The sequence below is a fragment of the Hemiscyllium ocellatum genome, chromosome 5 (genome assembly GCF_020745735.1).
Source record: "Hemiscyllium ocellatum isolate sHemOce1 chromosome 5, sHemOce1.pat.X.cur, whole genome shotgun sequence".
NCBI lineage: Eukaryota > Metazoa > Chordata > Chondrichthyes > Orectolobiformes > Hemiscylliidae > Hemiscyllium > Hemiscyllium ocellatum.
This window is the reverse complement of record NC_083405.1, coordinates 38,779,617-38,795,127: the sequence shown is the minus strand read 5'-3', so window position 1 is coordinate 38,795,127 and position 15,511 is coordinate 38,779,617. Positions and strand designations below refer to the sequence as shown.

Below are 15,511 nucleotides of genomic sequence, written 5' to 3'. Positions count from 1 at the left end.
ACTTTGTGTTAAGCAATTAATCTATCTACTCTGTCATTCCCTTTTAACATGTAGGCTAAGCACAGCCTAATTAAACAGTTCCTTAACACTGAAAGATTTGAGTAATAATTAGTCCAGAGTGGCATTGTTGGCACTAAATAGATTCATTAACTTTTTGCAGAGGTATCTTGCATTATTTATATGGAAGTGTCTGGTGCACACAGACATTTCACTGCAAGACTGAATAGGACATTTTATTGTTCTGGTATTGTATCAAAAAAACCATAATGGTACACGTGCATATTTTTGCTTGTGGGTACAAAATAACAAAAATGGATGAATTTGGAAGGAGAAAAGACTTCAATTCAAAATATTTTGCTCGCATCTCATCATGATTTGGATTTCATTTGTTTAGAACTGATTCTGTCAAAATCACCTAATTCTACTAATAAAAGAGGACAGCAATAAAATTCATTGTTGGCACAGTAGCTCTGAGGGATTTTTTTTCTCTCTAAATTAGTTTCCAAAATGAGAAATATTCTCCATCAAACATTGTCAAAATTTGGATGGACAAAATAATGGCCTTTGGGACATTAAGTTATCTGTTATGGATTAATTTGACACTTATCTTTGACTTCAGCCATTCGTGTTTAACCTATGTTGATCATGATTAATATGAACCTTTTTAGATTTTCAATTATATGAGAACTTAAATGTTTAAGTTTTAATGTTTAAACAAAACTTAATGGATTTTGCTGTTTCATTCTGGACAGAATATTTATGAAATATTTCACCTACTGCTCTGTTAAGAATTTTTTGAAATTTCAAAAATATACTTCATGTAAAATATAATTGTTAATGAATACATAGTCACTAAAGCTGTTCAATTCTGTGCAATAGTATATGAAAAAACTCAGACACTGGAGTTTGACTTTACCCAGCAAAACCCAATGTCTCCAGAACAGTTAGCAATGATCGTTGTCCTTTTCTTTGCCTGTACTGTGCATGCGATTATCTACAGGGTATAGATATGTTGACAATATTGTTATGAAGTTGAAGGCATGTACTGTACCTTTGAGAGTGAATGGTGTTCTGAACTGAGAGCTGACAAGCGCCTGTGACTACTCGCAGTCTCCAGGTGTACTGGAAAATTGAAAATATGTAATATTTGGCTGTGAAATAGATACCTGAGTTGGTTGCTGTTTGGCTAAATTTGAATTGTTGTCAAATCAGTTTAAATTATGCCCCCAGGATACTAAAATTCAGTTGAGTTTGTTTTTGCCAACATTGTCTCATTGAACCAATAAATTCAATCTGATGTTGGGGTTTTTTTTTAAAAAAAAGGCATTTTGAAAGTCAGACAGAGTAACTGCCATCAAGAGAGACTGCCATTCAAAAACACTCTATCAAAGATACCTTTCTCATATTAAAATCTTCGCAGTGAAAGAAAGGCAACAACTCAGGGAGATCTTCAGCTGAAAGAAGACAGACACCGGAGATGACAGCCACTGTATGGTTTTGAAATTAAGTTGATGTAATTTTAATAATTTTTTATTGGAATGGTATATTGTTATAGAGTTGGAGGCAGATAATCAGTTAAGGGAAAGGGGGGCTTAGAGTTTTAAATAGTTGTCTAATGTTCACTTTGAGTGGAGGAATAAATTGATATTATTTTCTTTAAATGCTATTTTTGGGTTCTCTGTTACTCATATTTTAACTGATTATGAGGCGAGGTGAGCTTTTCTCGGCATTTGGTTTAATTAGCAGAAGATTTCACCGTGGTGTCATAAGAATATAATGCTGTTTTAAAAAAAAAGGTGTTAATGTGTTTGTCTGTTGCAGGCTCATGAGAGACTTGAAGAAACCAAATTGGAAGCTGTGAGAGAGAATAATGTAGATCTTGTGAAGCAGATTCTTGAAGACATCAGCTGCATAGTCAATCACAATGAGACTGCGACAGAGCTGGCCAAAATCCTGAAGGAGCCACACTTTCAGGTATAAGCTGCTGTCGTACAGTTGTTATTTCCTTTTGAGTTTGTGATATGAACAATATGGACTAATAGCAAAGTTTCTATTGACAAATGTTAATTGGAAACTGAAGGTTGCATGGAAAGATTAGTTTATCCTTTAATCTAGTTTAGCTATTCTGAGCTTTCTGTTTTATAATTTATGTATTTTGATGGTAAAATTTTTCATAAAAATATAGAATGAAAACAAAAGTTCTCCAAGGTCCAAATGTATTTAGTTAAAATATTCGATTACTTTAAATAAAAATTAGGCCAAGATTATGCTTATTTTTTGTTAGATTGTGGACATTTTCCAATTTTAGTTTTTATTTTCTATGCCTTTAATTCCTTCAGTTTGGATTATATTACGTGATTTTTTAAAATCAATATTTATATCTTCTTTGCCAAAATCTATTTTAAAAATTGCTGGCTTTCCCCTCTGTTATATTCGGTCACGAGGATAGCATCTTGTTAGGCTCTAACTAGTCAATTCTTGTAGAATAAACTGAAACGAAAGATGACTCACTCACGGAGCTGGTTCTGCATTTGATTACTGAATTGTTAGCCCTTCCCTCCCATCCCCCATAACTATGAATACGTGGGAAAGAGAAGCATAAACTGTGATACTTCAGCCTAAAATATTTTTCTACATATCTGTACAACCCAAACCTAGAAGAGAATCTGTTTTTTTTTCTATGTCTAATCATTTTTCTACTTCTAATGATTAGCTCAAACTGAATCTCTGGAAGGATTCTTAAATTGCTGTAGAAGTTCTTTGCTTTTTGCTTCATTTTTTCAGATGCTGAGGGCCATAATTTTGGAGTAATACCTTGCATCCTGCTGCAAGGCTTGGTGAATATAAACCTTTGCCCACATTCACAAAATGAATTTAAAAGTAATTTACTACTACAACAGATTGCACAAATTTGAAGTCTTTGCAAATTATTTTGAGCTTATCATTATTAATCTCGTGACGTAAAGTGATTTGACTCTTTCCTATGGACAATCAATCGAGTTAACTCTTTTTCAACAGTAGTAATACAGCAACAATATAAACAGGAATTCACTGAAAATGCCCCTCTAAATAACATTGTTATTTTCTACAGAGTATATATTTTTGACTAATGTTGCAAAATATCTGAAATTTTAACCAAAACACAAATCGCTAGAAAAGCTCAGCATCTGAGGAGAGAGATTTTTAAAAAATCTGATTTCTCTCCACAGATACTGCCAGATCTGCTAAGCTTTTCTAACTATTTCTGTTTTTGTTTCTGATTTACATCACCTGCTATTCTTTCACATTTTTTCTGAAATATTAAATTGTGATGACATTTTAAATGTAGTAAACTTCACGCTTAAGTTTTGTTTTAAATCATTCACAAGTATGCACTTGGTCAGCACCCTTACCGAGAGTTCAATAATCACACTTGTTATTTTTCAAATAGATATGACATGAATCTAGTTTGAGTCTTCTGATCCACAGAGGAGTGAGCAACTCCGTGATGATTAATCCATTTGTAGGGTTTAGAGACCAGTGTTTTGAAATGCAGAAGTTATTTATTTTACGGTTAAATTATAACTTTCTATTACCTGAGATGTATAAACAAGGTGCTCCCTCTAAATCTCAAAACTGTTTTGTTTATCAGCACTTTGGTGTAAAGCTTCTATTGATGAGACAGCTGTCTAAAAGATTTTAGCTGAGTAATCTTTATAATCCTCTTGTCACCATTACTGTGCCATGAAAACATAAAGCTGTTTTATTTGAAGCTGTAAACTAGGTTTTATTTTCATCAAACATTTCCTATTTGAGTGTCTGAACAGAGCTAATGACTTTCTTTAAGAGAGTCCATGACTAAGATTGTATATATTATCTTTCAAACTGTTTTGAAAGTGGGAGTGGATCGTGGTGTTCTTGTGGCTGTACTTTTTGTCAAATGTCTTGTTTTTGACATACGGCCATAAGAGTTTAAATTTGCATTTGAATTGTTGATGTGTTATGTCTGGTATGCATATCTTGAATTCTATGAAGTGTGTTGAGTGTGTACTGTTCATTTTGAACAATTCTCTAATGGCTATAATCCTTGAGATTTTTCCAATCAAAATTGGATTAAGTAGCTAATGGAGATGATTTAATTTTCACTGGAGCAGATCTGAGCTCTGTATTTTTAATGACTGCATTTGGAGAGGGATGTCGTGCTTTTTGTTTGATTTCCATTTAGCAGTAAAGATTACAAAGGATGGTTATATCTGGTATGGATAATCTTTTACACCCCGATGTTGGAAATGTTAAACTGAATTGAGTTTCAGCTTTTATTTTAAAATAATTGGTTCTTTATGTTCTTCTAATTTTCACCAGAATTAATTTAAGAACTGTGTGCATTTTGTCTCTCACTGAGCTGTAATTGTCATCTAATGAAGAATTTCATATGTGATCCAGATTTGACAAAATATTGGAAAGTTAGAGATTGTTGGCTTTTTGTTTTGAATTAAGACTTCACTCTTAATTCCTAGTGGGTGAAGTACAAAGAAAATGGCTTCCTGTTTCTTGTTCCTCACTGGCTCCGACAGCATCACCTCCAGGCCATTTTGGCCAAACAAGTAAATTCGAATTGACGTGGATTATAAGCTTCAAAATTGTTTGTTGTCAATGTTCTTTTCTTTATGTTTTAATATTGACACATTTCACATTTGTCTCATGTATTTCTTTATTATTTTAAGCAAGAACAAGCAGCAAAGTAGCAAATTGTTCCATTAAAAATTTTCTCATGGTCTGAGACCACGTTGATGCATGTTTGAACATTAGAGGGAAAATGCTCAATTTATTTTGCAAGCATTAAAGTTGCTGGGTGGAAAAGTCAAGACATCTTCAAGAACGGTGCTCGGAGGTTTGCGGTTGTTGGTGTTGAGTACTGAGGCTGTTGCCGCGATGCCATCATTGTGGGAGATGCTGGTGTAGAGTGCAGAAATGTCCATTGTGACAAGGAATGTTCCTGGTTTGACTGTACTCAATACCAACAACTGCCAATCTCTGAGCACTGCTGAAAATGTGTTGCTCGTCAAAGCACAGCAGGTTAGGCAGCATCCAAGGAACAGGAAATTCGACGTTTCGGGCCAGAGCCCTTCCCGAAACGTCGAATTCCTGTTCCTTGGATGCTGCCTAACCTGCTGTGCTTTGACCAGCAACACTTTTTCAGCTCTGATCTCCAGCATCTGCAGACCTCACTTTTTAATCTCTGAGCACTGTCTTACAACTCATCCGCTTTATCCTCGACCACAACGTCTTCACCTCTGACAACCAGTTCTTCATCCAGACACACGGAACAGCCATGGGGACCAAATTTGCACCCCAATATGCCAACATTTTCATGCACAGGTTCGATCAAGACTTTTTCTCTACGCAGGATCTCCAACCAGTATACACCAGTATATATTGACACCGTTTTCTTACTCTGGACCCATGGCGAGGAGTCACTGAAACAACTATACAGGGATATCAATGGGTTTCATCCCACCATCAAACTCTCCATGGACTATTCTCTTCTATCTGTCCCATTCTTGGACGCATGAATCTCCATTAAGGATGGGCACCTCAGCACCTCACTCTACTACAAACCCACAGATAACCTCACGATGCTACACTTCTCCAGCTTCCACCCGAAACATATTAAGACAGCTATCCCCTACGGACAAACCCTATGCATGCATAGGATCTATTCAGATGAGGAGGAATGTGACTGGCACCTGGAAGTACTCAAGGATGCCTTCATAAGAACGGGGTATGATGCTCAACTCATTGACCACCGGTTTCAACCTCCCACAGCCAGAAACCATAATGACCTCCTCAGGAGACAGACACGAGCTGCAACCGACAGGATGCCCTTTATTGTCCAGTACTTCCCAGGAGGTGAAAATTATGCTATGTTCTTCGTAGCCTGCAACACATTATCAACGAGGACAAGCACCTCACCAAGTCCTTCCCCACACCTCCACTTCTCGCATTTAAACAACCATCAAACCTCAAACAGACCATTGTTTGCAGCAAACTGCCCGGCTTTCAGGGCAACACCATATAACCTTGTTACCGTAGATGCTGCAAGATGTGTCAGTGTTTACACCAATAGCACCATTACAGGTGGGGCACCATATACATGGCAGGTGCTCATGCGACTCAGCCAACTTCGTCAATCTCATACGCTGTAGGCAAGGATGCCCTGAGGCATGGTACGTTGGCGAGACCGAACAGAGGCTACAGCAACGGATGAATGGGCACCGTGCAACAATCAACAAACAGGAGTATTCCCTCCCAGTCAGAGAACATTTCAGTGGTCTGGGACATTTGACCTCTGACCTTCGGGTGACCGTCCTCCAAGGCGAACTTTGGGACAGGCAACAGTGCAAAGTGGCCGAGCAGAGGCTGATGGCCTCAACTGGGATCTTGGGTTCATGTCAAACTACAGATGACCCTTTTGCACTATACACATAGACAGACACACTCTCTCCTACATACACGTATGCACACATGCACGTGTACACACACACACACACACCTCTCTCTCTCTCTGTCTTCCCACCACCCCCACTATATATATACACACACACACACACACACACACACACACACACACACACACACACACACACACACACACACACACACACCCTTTCACAGATATATACCACTTTACACTCTCACTTACACTGTCTCACAGACACTCATAAGGCCACACCCCCACCCCCACCCAATACATACACATACAAGTTTTTGGGATGAATTTGTACTTGCAGAATTACTTTTTTTACTTTGCTCAAAAACTGCATGAATCCGCATAAGATTCTGTAAGCCTGTTTTTTTTTAAAGATTAGAATCAGTCTGACCATTGTGGCATAGAAAGTCTCTCACAGGGCAGCTGACACATTTTAAATGCATTATCCGGGCTGACATAACACAGATTGTTAAAGTTCACTTGAAAATGTAACTTTTTTTCAAAAGGTTCTCAATTTACATATGAAAGAACTGAAACCAACACCTTCTGTCTTCTACCTTTGAGCCAGTTCTGTATCTAAATGGCTAGTTCTCCCTGTATTCCATGAGATCTAACCTTGCTAATCAATCTCCCATGGGGAACCTTGTCGAAAGCCTTCCTGAAGTCCATATAGATCACATTTTCCACTCTGCCCTCATCAATCCTCTTTGTTACTTCCTCAAAAAACTCAATCAAGTTTGTGAGATATGATTTTCCACGCACAAAGCAATGCTGACTATCCCTAATCAATCCTTGTTTTCCAAATACACGTACATCCTGTCCCTCAGGTTTCCCTCTAACAACTTGCCCACCACCGACGTCAGGCTCACTGGTCTATAGTTCCCTGGCTTGTCCTTACCACCCTTCTTAAACATTGGCATCATGTTATCTAACCTCCAGTCTTCCAGCGCCTCACCTGTGACTATTGGTGATACAAATATTTCAGTAAGAGGCCCAGTAATCATTTGCCTAGCTTCCCACAGAGTTCTAAGGTACACCTGATCAAGTCCTGGGGATTTATCCACCTTTTCCCATTTCAAGACATCCAGCACTTCCTTCTCTGTAATTTGAACATTTTGCAAAATGTCACCATCTATTTTCCTACAGTCTATATCTTCCATATCCTTTTCCACAGTAAATACTGATGCAAAATACTCATTTAGTATCTCCCCCATTTTCTGTGACTCCACACAAAGGCTGCCTTGCTGATCTTTGAGGGGCCTTATTCTCTCCTTAGTTACAGTTTTGCCCTTAATGTATTTTTAAAAACTCTTTGGATTCTCCTTAATTCTATTTGCCAAAGCTATCTCATGTCCCCTTTTTGCCCTCCTGATTTCCCTCTAGACATTTAACAAACAATCCAGGTAACTTTCAATATATAATTTCAGTTGCATCACACTGTAAACGTTTGCTCTAAATTGTGTGTCTTATGATCTCACACTCCACAACCACCTGATGGAGGGGCGCTCTGAAAGCTAGTGCTTCCAGATAAACCTATTGGACTATAACCTGGTATTGGATATTTTACTTTGTTCCTCCCAACCCAAATGCCGGCACCTCCAAATCATGGTTTTTGCTGCAAGGCTAATTGCCTTAACTTCCCCTTATGGTGGCAGGTACCACATTCTTGCTACTAACTAAGGCAAAATGTAAGTTGAACTATTTTAGGTTACCAAAATGACTCTGTATCTAATTAGATATTTTAGAAGTTAAATTTATTTCTTTAATAGTCAAGACAATTTTGTAGCTAAACATTCCCCTTACAGTCAAATCGCGTGTGATCAATTTGCAGTCATTTGGTTGATCAAATTGTTGCTTTTGTCACTTTGTTCCTTTTATCTATAAGGGTTGGCACTGTTCATTTTTGTGTTACAGGTTTTGTACCTTCAGTGAAATATAGTCGAATTTTGCTTTGAAATGGATGTCATGCTCATGATCTGAGTGCACAACGTCCATCTGCTTTGAAACACTGCTCACTTGTGGTGGTCTTTGTGCTCTCTTTCCCCCCCCCCCCAACATTTGGAATCCTTTTTGGTGTCTTGCCAGAATAGGTGCCTGCATGTCTCAACCCTGCAACTGTAAGACAGACTTCAGGAATTTGCTTATCAGCAGTTTCATCCTCTGATAAACAGATTGTGCTGATCGCCAGGTTGGTTGGCTTCCTGTCCCCACAAAATACATAAACTGTGCTGATCATAGATTGCTGTCACGTCTGTTGTCAGGTCTCTTCTCAAGGTCTGCTGGATCCATTTATTCAAGTAGCACACCCATACCTTGGCCAATTGGATTTGATTATGCTGCATCTCTACACTGCCCAAGTAGGAAAGTTTATCTTGAGTTCCCTATTGGATTAATTAATAGCAATCTTACATTAACCCCAGCTCTGATTTTTCTCAAGTGGAAACATCCTCACTACATTTACACCTTCATAATAATAAAGACCTCTATTATCCTTGATCTCTCTTCTCGAGGAAGTGGGTTGCAGTCAGCTCAGTTTTTCCTGATGTGTATAATTTCTCAGCTCCAGTATCATGCCAGTAAACATTTTTGGTATGGTCTGCAGTATTTCTATAGCTTGTCCAAGTCTCCAAAGTATGTAGGACCACAGTCAGCATTTTAATTTCTTCATTTTGTGGGATGTGGGTGTCACCGACTGGCCAGCCTTTATTGCCCATCCCTATTTGCCCTTCAGAAGGTAGTGAGCTACCTTCTTGAACTGCTGCAATCCACTTGCTGTGGATGGACCCACAATGCCCTTAGGGAGGTAACTCCAGGATCAGTGACACCGAAGGAACAGCGATATATTTCCAAGTCAGGATGGTGAGTGACTTGGAGGGGAACTTGAAAGTGGTGGTGTTCCCATATCAGCTGTCCTTGACCTTCTAGATAGAAGTGGTCATGGATTTGGAGGGTGTTTCATCTTGGCCTCAGGTTTGAGATTTTGGTCCTCAAAACTCTCTTCCTTAGTTGGCCAAAGGCTGTGTTGACCCATTTAGAGGTGTTGATGAATTTTGTCATTCATGTCTGCCTTTGTTGAGAATAATTCCTTCAAGATTTGGAAAATGGCCCAAATTTTCCAAGATACCACTGTTGATCTTAATTGTTGGGAAATGTGGAAACTGTTTGGAAAAGGAGCATAGTTTAGTGGGAAAGGCCCATCTTTACAAATATCATTTGTGTTCTGAAGCTCTGAGACTGAGATTGGAGTGGACTTTTTTTTCTGGCTTGAAAGCTACATAGGGCTGAACAGTTTTTCAAATTGTTCCGCAGATTATCTCCATCCCTGTGGAGAATGCTGGAGATGATGTATTGCAGCAAATAAAATGGAAGAGAGATTTGGTGCAGTGACATAATCTTGTTTTCCTCTAGTCTTCGCTGAGATGGAGCCTGTGGTGGTTCCATTAATGAGGATCCTGTTTTGCATGTCATTGTGGTATAGGTAGAGAATAGTAATAGATTTGAGGGCAGCCAAATCTTAGGAGAATGTTTCATATCTTTCGACATTGATAAACTACATGTCCCTCACCAGCTATGGTTGAACTGCCTTTCCTGACCTGGGGGATCTTCTAAAAGCATGGTGCTTCTCTAGTGTTTTGACATGCCTGCCATAGTTGTCCATGTCTCTAGCCTGAAACCAGACTCCCAAAGTGAATTAGAACTTTGTGGCTGTGGCTGGTGACCAACTGAAATGGAGCCTGTGCCAAACTCGAGACTTCATTGTGAAAGGGCAGAGACAAGGTCAAGGTGTCGGAGAGAACACAAACCTTCAAACAACCCATTTACTCAACTCTTCAAGCATAGTTACCATGTGGTAGAGTTTGCAGATCACACTTTGGACAGATAAAGTATGTCGAGCTGTTGCACCGGATGGAAACAAATCATCTTCAATCCTAAAAACCTGCCTTCATTGCAATCCTTTATATAAAATGAAAACAAGAATTGTACATATTTCTCCTATGGGTGGTCTCATCAGTGTTAAGTAGGTATCTTTGTTTCTCACTTCTATCCCTCTAGCAGTGCATAGTATACGTTTTCTTAATTAAATCTGTGTTGCAGCTTTTAGTAATCCAGATCTCACCACTATTTTACTTAGACCTTATTTTCACGGAAATATGAGAACCCATATACCAAGCAAAGTTTGCCACCTCACCTCACACTTCACATATTGAACTTCATTTGTCTGTTACATGCCTTATTATTAAGTTCCCTTGTGTTTTGTTACAGTCCTTCTTTTATTAACTATACCCACTGGAAGTGTTCAAATTAAGGCCTGACTCTTCCATTCAGTGGCAATATAGTGTGTTTCCACTGCATGGAAAGATTCACCCAGCCTGATGTGACTCCACATTTCTTCTGGATCTTCTGATCCCAGCTGTCAAATATTCTGTGCAGCATCTCTAAGGGAGTATCCTCATAGTGGAGGAGTGTCCGGAGATGACAGGAGACACTTCCTTTTTATGGCATTAGTCAGTTTGGTCAGGGTATTTGCTGTTGAGAGCTTTTGGCAAGCTGGAGTGTTGGGATGGTGGTGACTGAGGGAGGGAGATTCAAGGGTGTGATAGAGGTCAGTTATGAAGATTTTATAATTTGTCTAACATTTCCACTGGAACGATATGAGTAAGTACTATGGATCAATCCCAAGTTTCTGATCCTGTGATCGTCTTCAGCTCTGTCCTACAGGGTCCTTGAGAGCAGAGTAATTGCCTGTTGGAAGTTTCACCTTTCTGGTCAACTTCCATATAGATCTTCAGAACAGGGCTTCTACAGATCTTCAGTCTACTAATCTGAGTTCCCGCTTTTAACCCCGACACTCTGTTTTGTGTTTTGTTCTGTTCTGATCTTTATTAGCCATTTTGGTGTTTATGTTGCTGATTGTTCCCTGACTCCAAACGTTCTGGATTGAGTCATAAGCCTACTATCCAGCGTCTTTACTGAATGTTATTTGGCAATCCAACCAGCTTATTTGTGGGTGTTTAAGGCTTTAATTTAAAGACTTCATTTAATGGAAGGTATTGCCTTAACGCCTACCATTCCCATTCATGACCTTTAATCTTAATAGATTTTCTCCATGTTGACTGTATAACCAAAAACATGGCAATTTTGCAAGTCATTCACAGTACCATAGTGGAGCTTTATGAAGGCTGAGATGGAGGGTGGTGGTGAGAAGGAAAAAGGGGTAGGTACAGAGAGAGACACTCAAGTGTTCTGAGGATTTAGATTGTTATCCCACAAAGAGTGCCCTTGGAATCTATCAGCTCGGGAAAGTTGATTTACTTAAGGCTTTAATGGAGCGATAGTGACCAATCGTTTAGGCAGTATGCCTATTTTATTATGTAAATTGTGATCCTTGGACTTTTGTGTCTGAATATTGTGGCCATCACTTTGTTGCAGCTGTGGCCAACAGGCCAGTTATTCTATTGTTTGAATGTCCAAAAGTCAGAATCGACATCGTGCATTTGATAGGTTCGGTATTGAGTTGGAGACTGCTGATGAACAAAAGGATGTCCTAGTTACATTTGTGTTGCCACCTTTCCTCCTTGGCCTTTTGTTCCCAGTTTTTCTTAATCGCAACAATCTTTAACCATCAAACTAATGTCACTGATAATGTCAATGTACTGAACTATGAACTGGAATTGCAACTTAAATGGAGAAAAATCTGGAAAACCAGTTTTGCTTTACAAAGTGACGCTATTTGTTAGTTGATAAAGGTTAGCTTGGAACAGCTTGTGATGTGGCTACATGCCATAATGTTGAAAATAAGTGTGGTTTGAGAGAGAACTACTAAGAATATTGCGGATTAGATGCTGATATGAAATGAATCCAGTTTTTGAGTTGTCAATGTTACGAGTATGTTGAGTTAATTAATAAGGTGAGATTATCCACTGAGGTTTATGGTGTGGTCAACGTTCAACCTTTCTGGTGAAATGTATGGATGTTATTGAGTATCTTGGATTCTGCACCACTGTTCAGGAAATAATGCTTTATTCATAATGTTTGCAGTCACTTTTGGAAGCCCATGATTTGGTTGCATCGAAGTGTTATGAAACACCACCCTCAAGTCCCAGCCTGCTGAATGAAACTGTGAGCAACCAGACAGCATCAGGAGATGCTGTTCGCATGATTGGAATTCAAAAGAAGGCCACAGAGCCTTTGGTAAGTATTTAGCTTTAATTTTGAGAGTTCATTGATTAATTTTGGGTATTTAATATTTTGGTGTTGTAAAATTTCTGCAGTTTCAAGTCAAATTATTGCACCAATCCTAGAACTGCTGCCTGTTCCTGCATGTTTGTGGATCTGAATGGGGCAGCATTGGGAATAGGTTTGAGATGTAATCTGAACCAGAGAGTAGGTGAACTAGAGATCCTGTAATGCTGCAGATATTTAAGCTCCTGGTTTAAAAGAAGAAAAACCTTTTAAAGGTGAAGATGCTTTCTTCTTTTTAATTTTCATTTTCCTAACAACATATTATTCCTTGGATTTGCTGGATTTGAGCTGTGTATAGATGCCAATTATTTTGAGTATCTCATAACAATATGCATTTATTTTTTTACATGAACTGAACTATAAGACTTACATAGCTGTTCATGTCTGGCCTTGTGTGTGGTAATCATCCAGTTATCTGTGTACTTCATCAAGGCATGTTAAATGATCAGGAATGCTAATTGATTTTATTCTGTCTAACACATACAGAAGCCAATTGTAGTGTTCCTTGACTATTTGTTTGAACTGAGAGCAACTAACTCAACAAACAGAAACATACCTGGAATCTCTGTTATGCATGTGATTCTCAATATTGATATAATTACTTCATACATCAGCATAATGGAGGTGTTAAATTTGTAGAAAAGTATTCCACCATTTTAAACTTTTGGACCAATATATACTCTCTATTTTGTTTTCTACAAGTGGACTTACTGTGATGCCTTCAGGCTAGAATTGCTTTCAATATATTGGCTTCATAATGTTGTTAAGACTACTTGTGAACTGTTTGTGGAAGGGGGAAAGAGTCCTCTTTTTTTTTTCTGGCTGTTTCATAATTATTTTTAAAATATTGATGGGAGAGAATTTATTTTCAGAATTATAGATGGCGAAATTACTGAAGTTTTGTGAACTGAGGAAGGTGGTCTTCAAGCGGATGGAAATTGGAGTGGGTGTTCGCATGACAAATTGCATTTATTGCAGAGAAGGCATAGAAGACAAAAGCAAGGAAATTGTGATGAACCTTTTATAAACTCCTGGTTTGGCCTTAGCTTCAATGTTACATCCATTTCTGTATATTAAATGTAAGGGTATAAAAGCATTAGAGAGGTTGCAGGAAAGATATGTAAAAATGGTTTCTGGACTGAGTGACTTAAGTTGTATTGGTTAATTGGAGAAGCTGGGATCATTTTCCCTTCAAGAAGAGAAGGTAGAGAAGAGATTTGATATAGAAATGTTAGATCATGAGGGATGTAGTCATGCTGGATAGGGAGAAATGTTTTCCATTGACAGAAAATGGAGAAGGCAGAGGTAGGCGCCTTGATGAGGGCTGAAAGTTTACTGGGATAGGCAGGAATGTGGAGTAATCTGATCAGCCCTTGCCTTTATTGACTGACAGGGCAGGCTCAGACAGATTTTACTTACCTTGGCTCCAAATTTGTATGTTCATATATACTTGAGGTTGGTGAACGAACAGTTTTTAAGCACTAGGTATTTCGGATAGGAATGCAGTGTCTTTTGAGTTTGTTGAAGCAGATTCATTTGCAATTTTCAAAGGGAATTGTTTAAATGCTTGGAGAGAGAAATTTGCAGGGCAATCTGGAAAGGGTGGGGAAGTTTAAATTGCTTTTGCAGAGAGCAAGCACAGATACAACAAGCTGAAAATCCTCCTTCTCTGTAAATTTTCTATGAAGCTATTCCATGAAGTTGTAATCCCAAATGTAATGAAAGAAAAATATGAAGATATTTACCGAGCGGAATAGCGAATGTGGTATTTAGTCTTTCTCAAGTGATTATTAAATGTCTAGAGGTGCTTCTAATTTCCAAAGTGCAATGAGTTGCTTTTCCTTCTGATGTGGTTTGCAGGCAGACTTTTAAAGCAAAGTTCTAATTGAAGACCAAGCATTATATTTGTGAAGGCAATTCTTCTAACATACAATCTGCCTCCATTCCCTTGTACTACGAATGTGTTTTGTTGCCAAATCACTTTGGTAATTGTACAGAGAGAAAAGAGAGGGACAAAAGCATTTTTGCTATTCCTGTCATTTGACAGCTTGAATTTGCAGCATTTTGGGTAAACTGGAAATGCTTACTGTTTCCTTAAACCGCTACATTGCTTCCCCCAAAGTCAGAAATAAAAACCTTGCAATAAACATAAAATATCTTTTTTTCTCTCTCTCTTTCTCTCTCTCTCTAGGGTCTTACCTTTAGGGTAGAGAACAATGAGCTGGTAATTGCAAGGATTCTCCACGGTGGTATGATTGACCGGCAAGGTCTTCTCCATGTAGGTGACATCATTAAAGAAGTAAATGGCAGAGAAGTTGGGTCTGATCCAAAAGCACTGCAGGATGTATTGAAGGACTGCAGCGGTGGCATCACATTCAAGATCTTGCCCAGCTACAAAGAAACTCCTATGCCTCTCCAGGTAAGAGAGAATGCAAAGGTGCTGATTAGGAAATATTTAATACAATTGAATCTAAATTGTAGTGATGCAAACAAACTTGTGTAATTGCTGTTTAATAAATTAAGCCATTGAAAATATTCATCTTTGGAAATAAAAAGTATTTTCCTGTTGAGCATTGGATTATGCATTTATTTGATTCTAGAATCTGTTGCTTGTTGGGTATCCTATTGCTATTGAGTGTTCACTATTTGAACAGCTATGTAAAAATGTTCCATTATACTGAAATTCATTAAATAATCGGCCACCACTAAAGTGAATGTTTGAATTATCTGATGGATAATTTGGCTGAAGAGATGAAATTACTTTGATCCAGTCAGGAAGTGAATTGGAAGGTGTTGGTT

The 15,511-nt window shown here is 38.4% G+C and overlaps 1 protein-coding gene across 5 annotated transcripts in view; it reads left to right on the top strand.

Annotated features, from left to right (window-relative positions):
- Positions 1-15,511, top strand: part of LOC132815666 (protein PALS2-like) — a 148,085-nt gene that overhangs the window by 100,191 nt on the left and 32,383 nt on the right. For all 5 annotated transcript variants that reach the window (XM_060824675.1, XM_060824674.1, XM_060824672.1 and 2 more), the window contains 3 exons: positions 1,822-1,974; positions 12,509-12,661; positions 14,904-15,131. In XM_060824675.1, the coding sequence (XP_060680658.1) occupies positions 1,822-1,974; positions 12,509-12,661; positions 14,904-15,131 (534 nt within the window). The remainder of the gene's footprint in view (positions 1-1,821; positions 1,975-12,508; positions 12,662-14,903; positions 15,132-15,511) is intronic.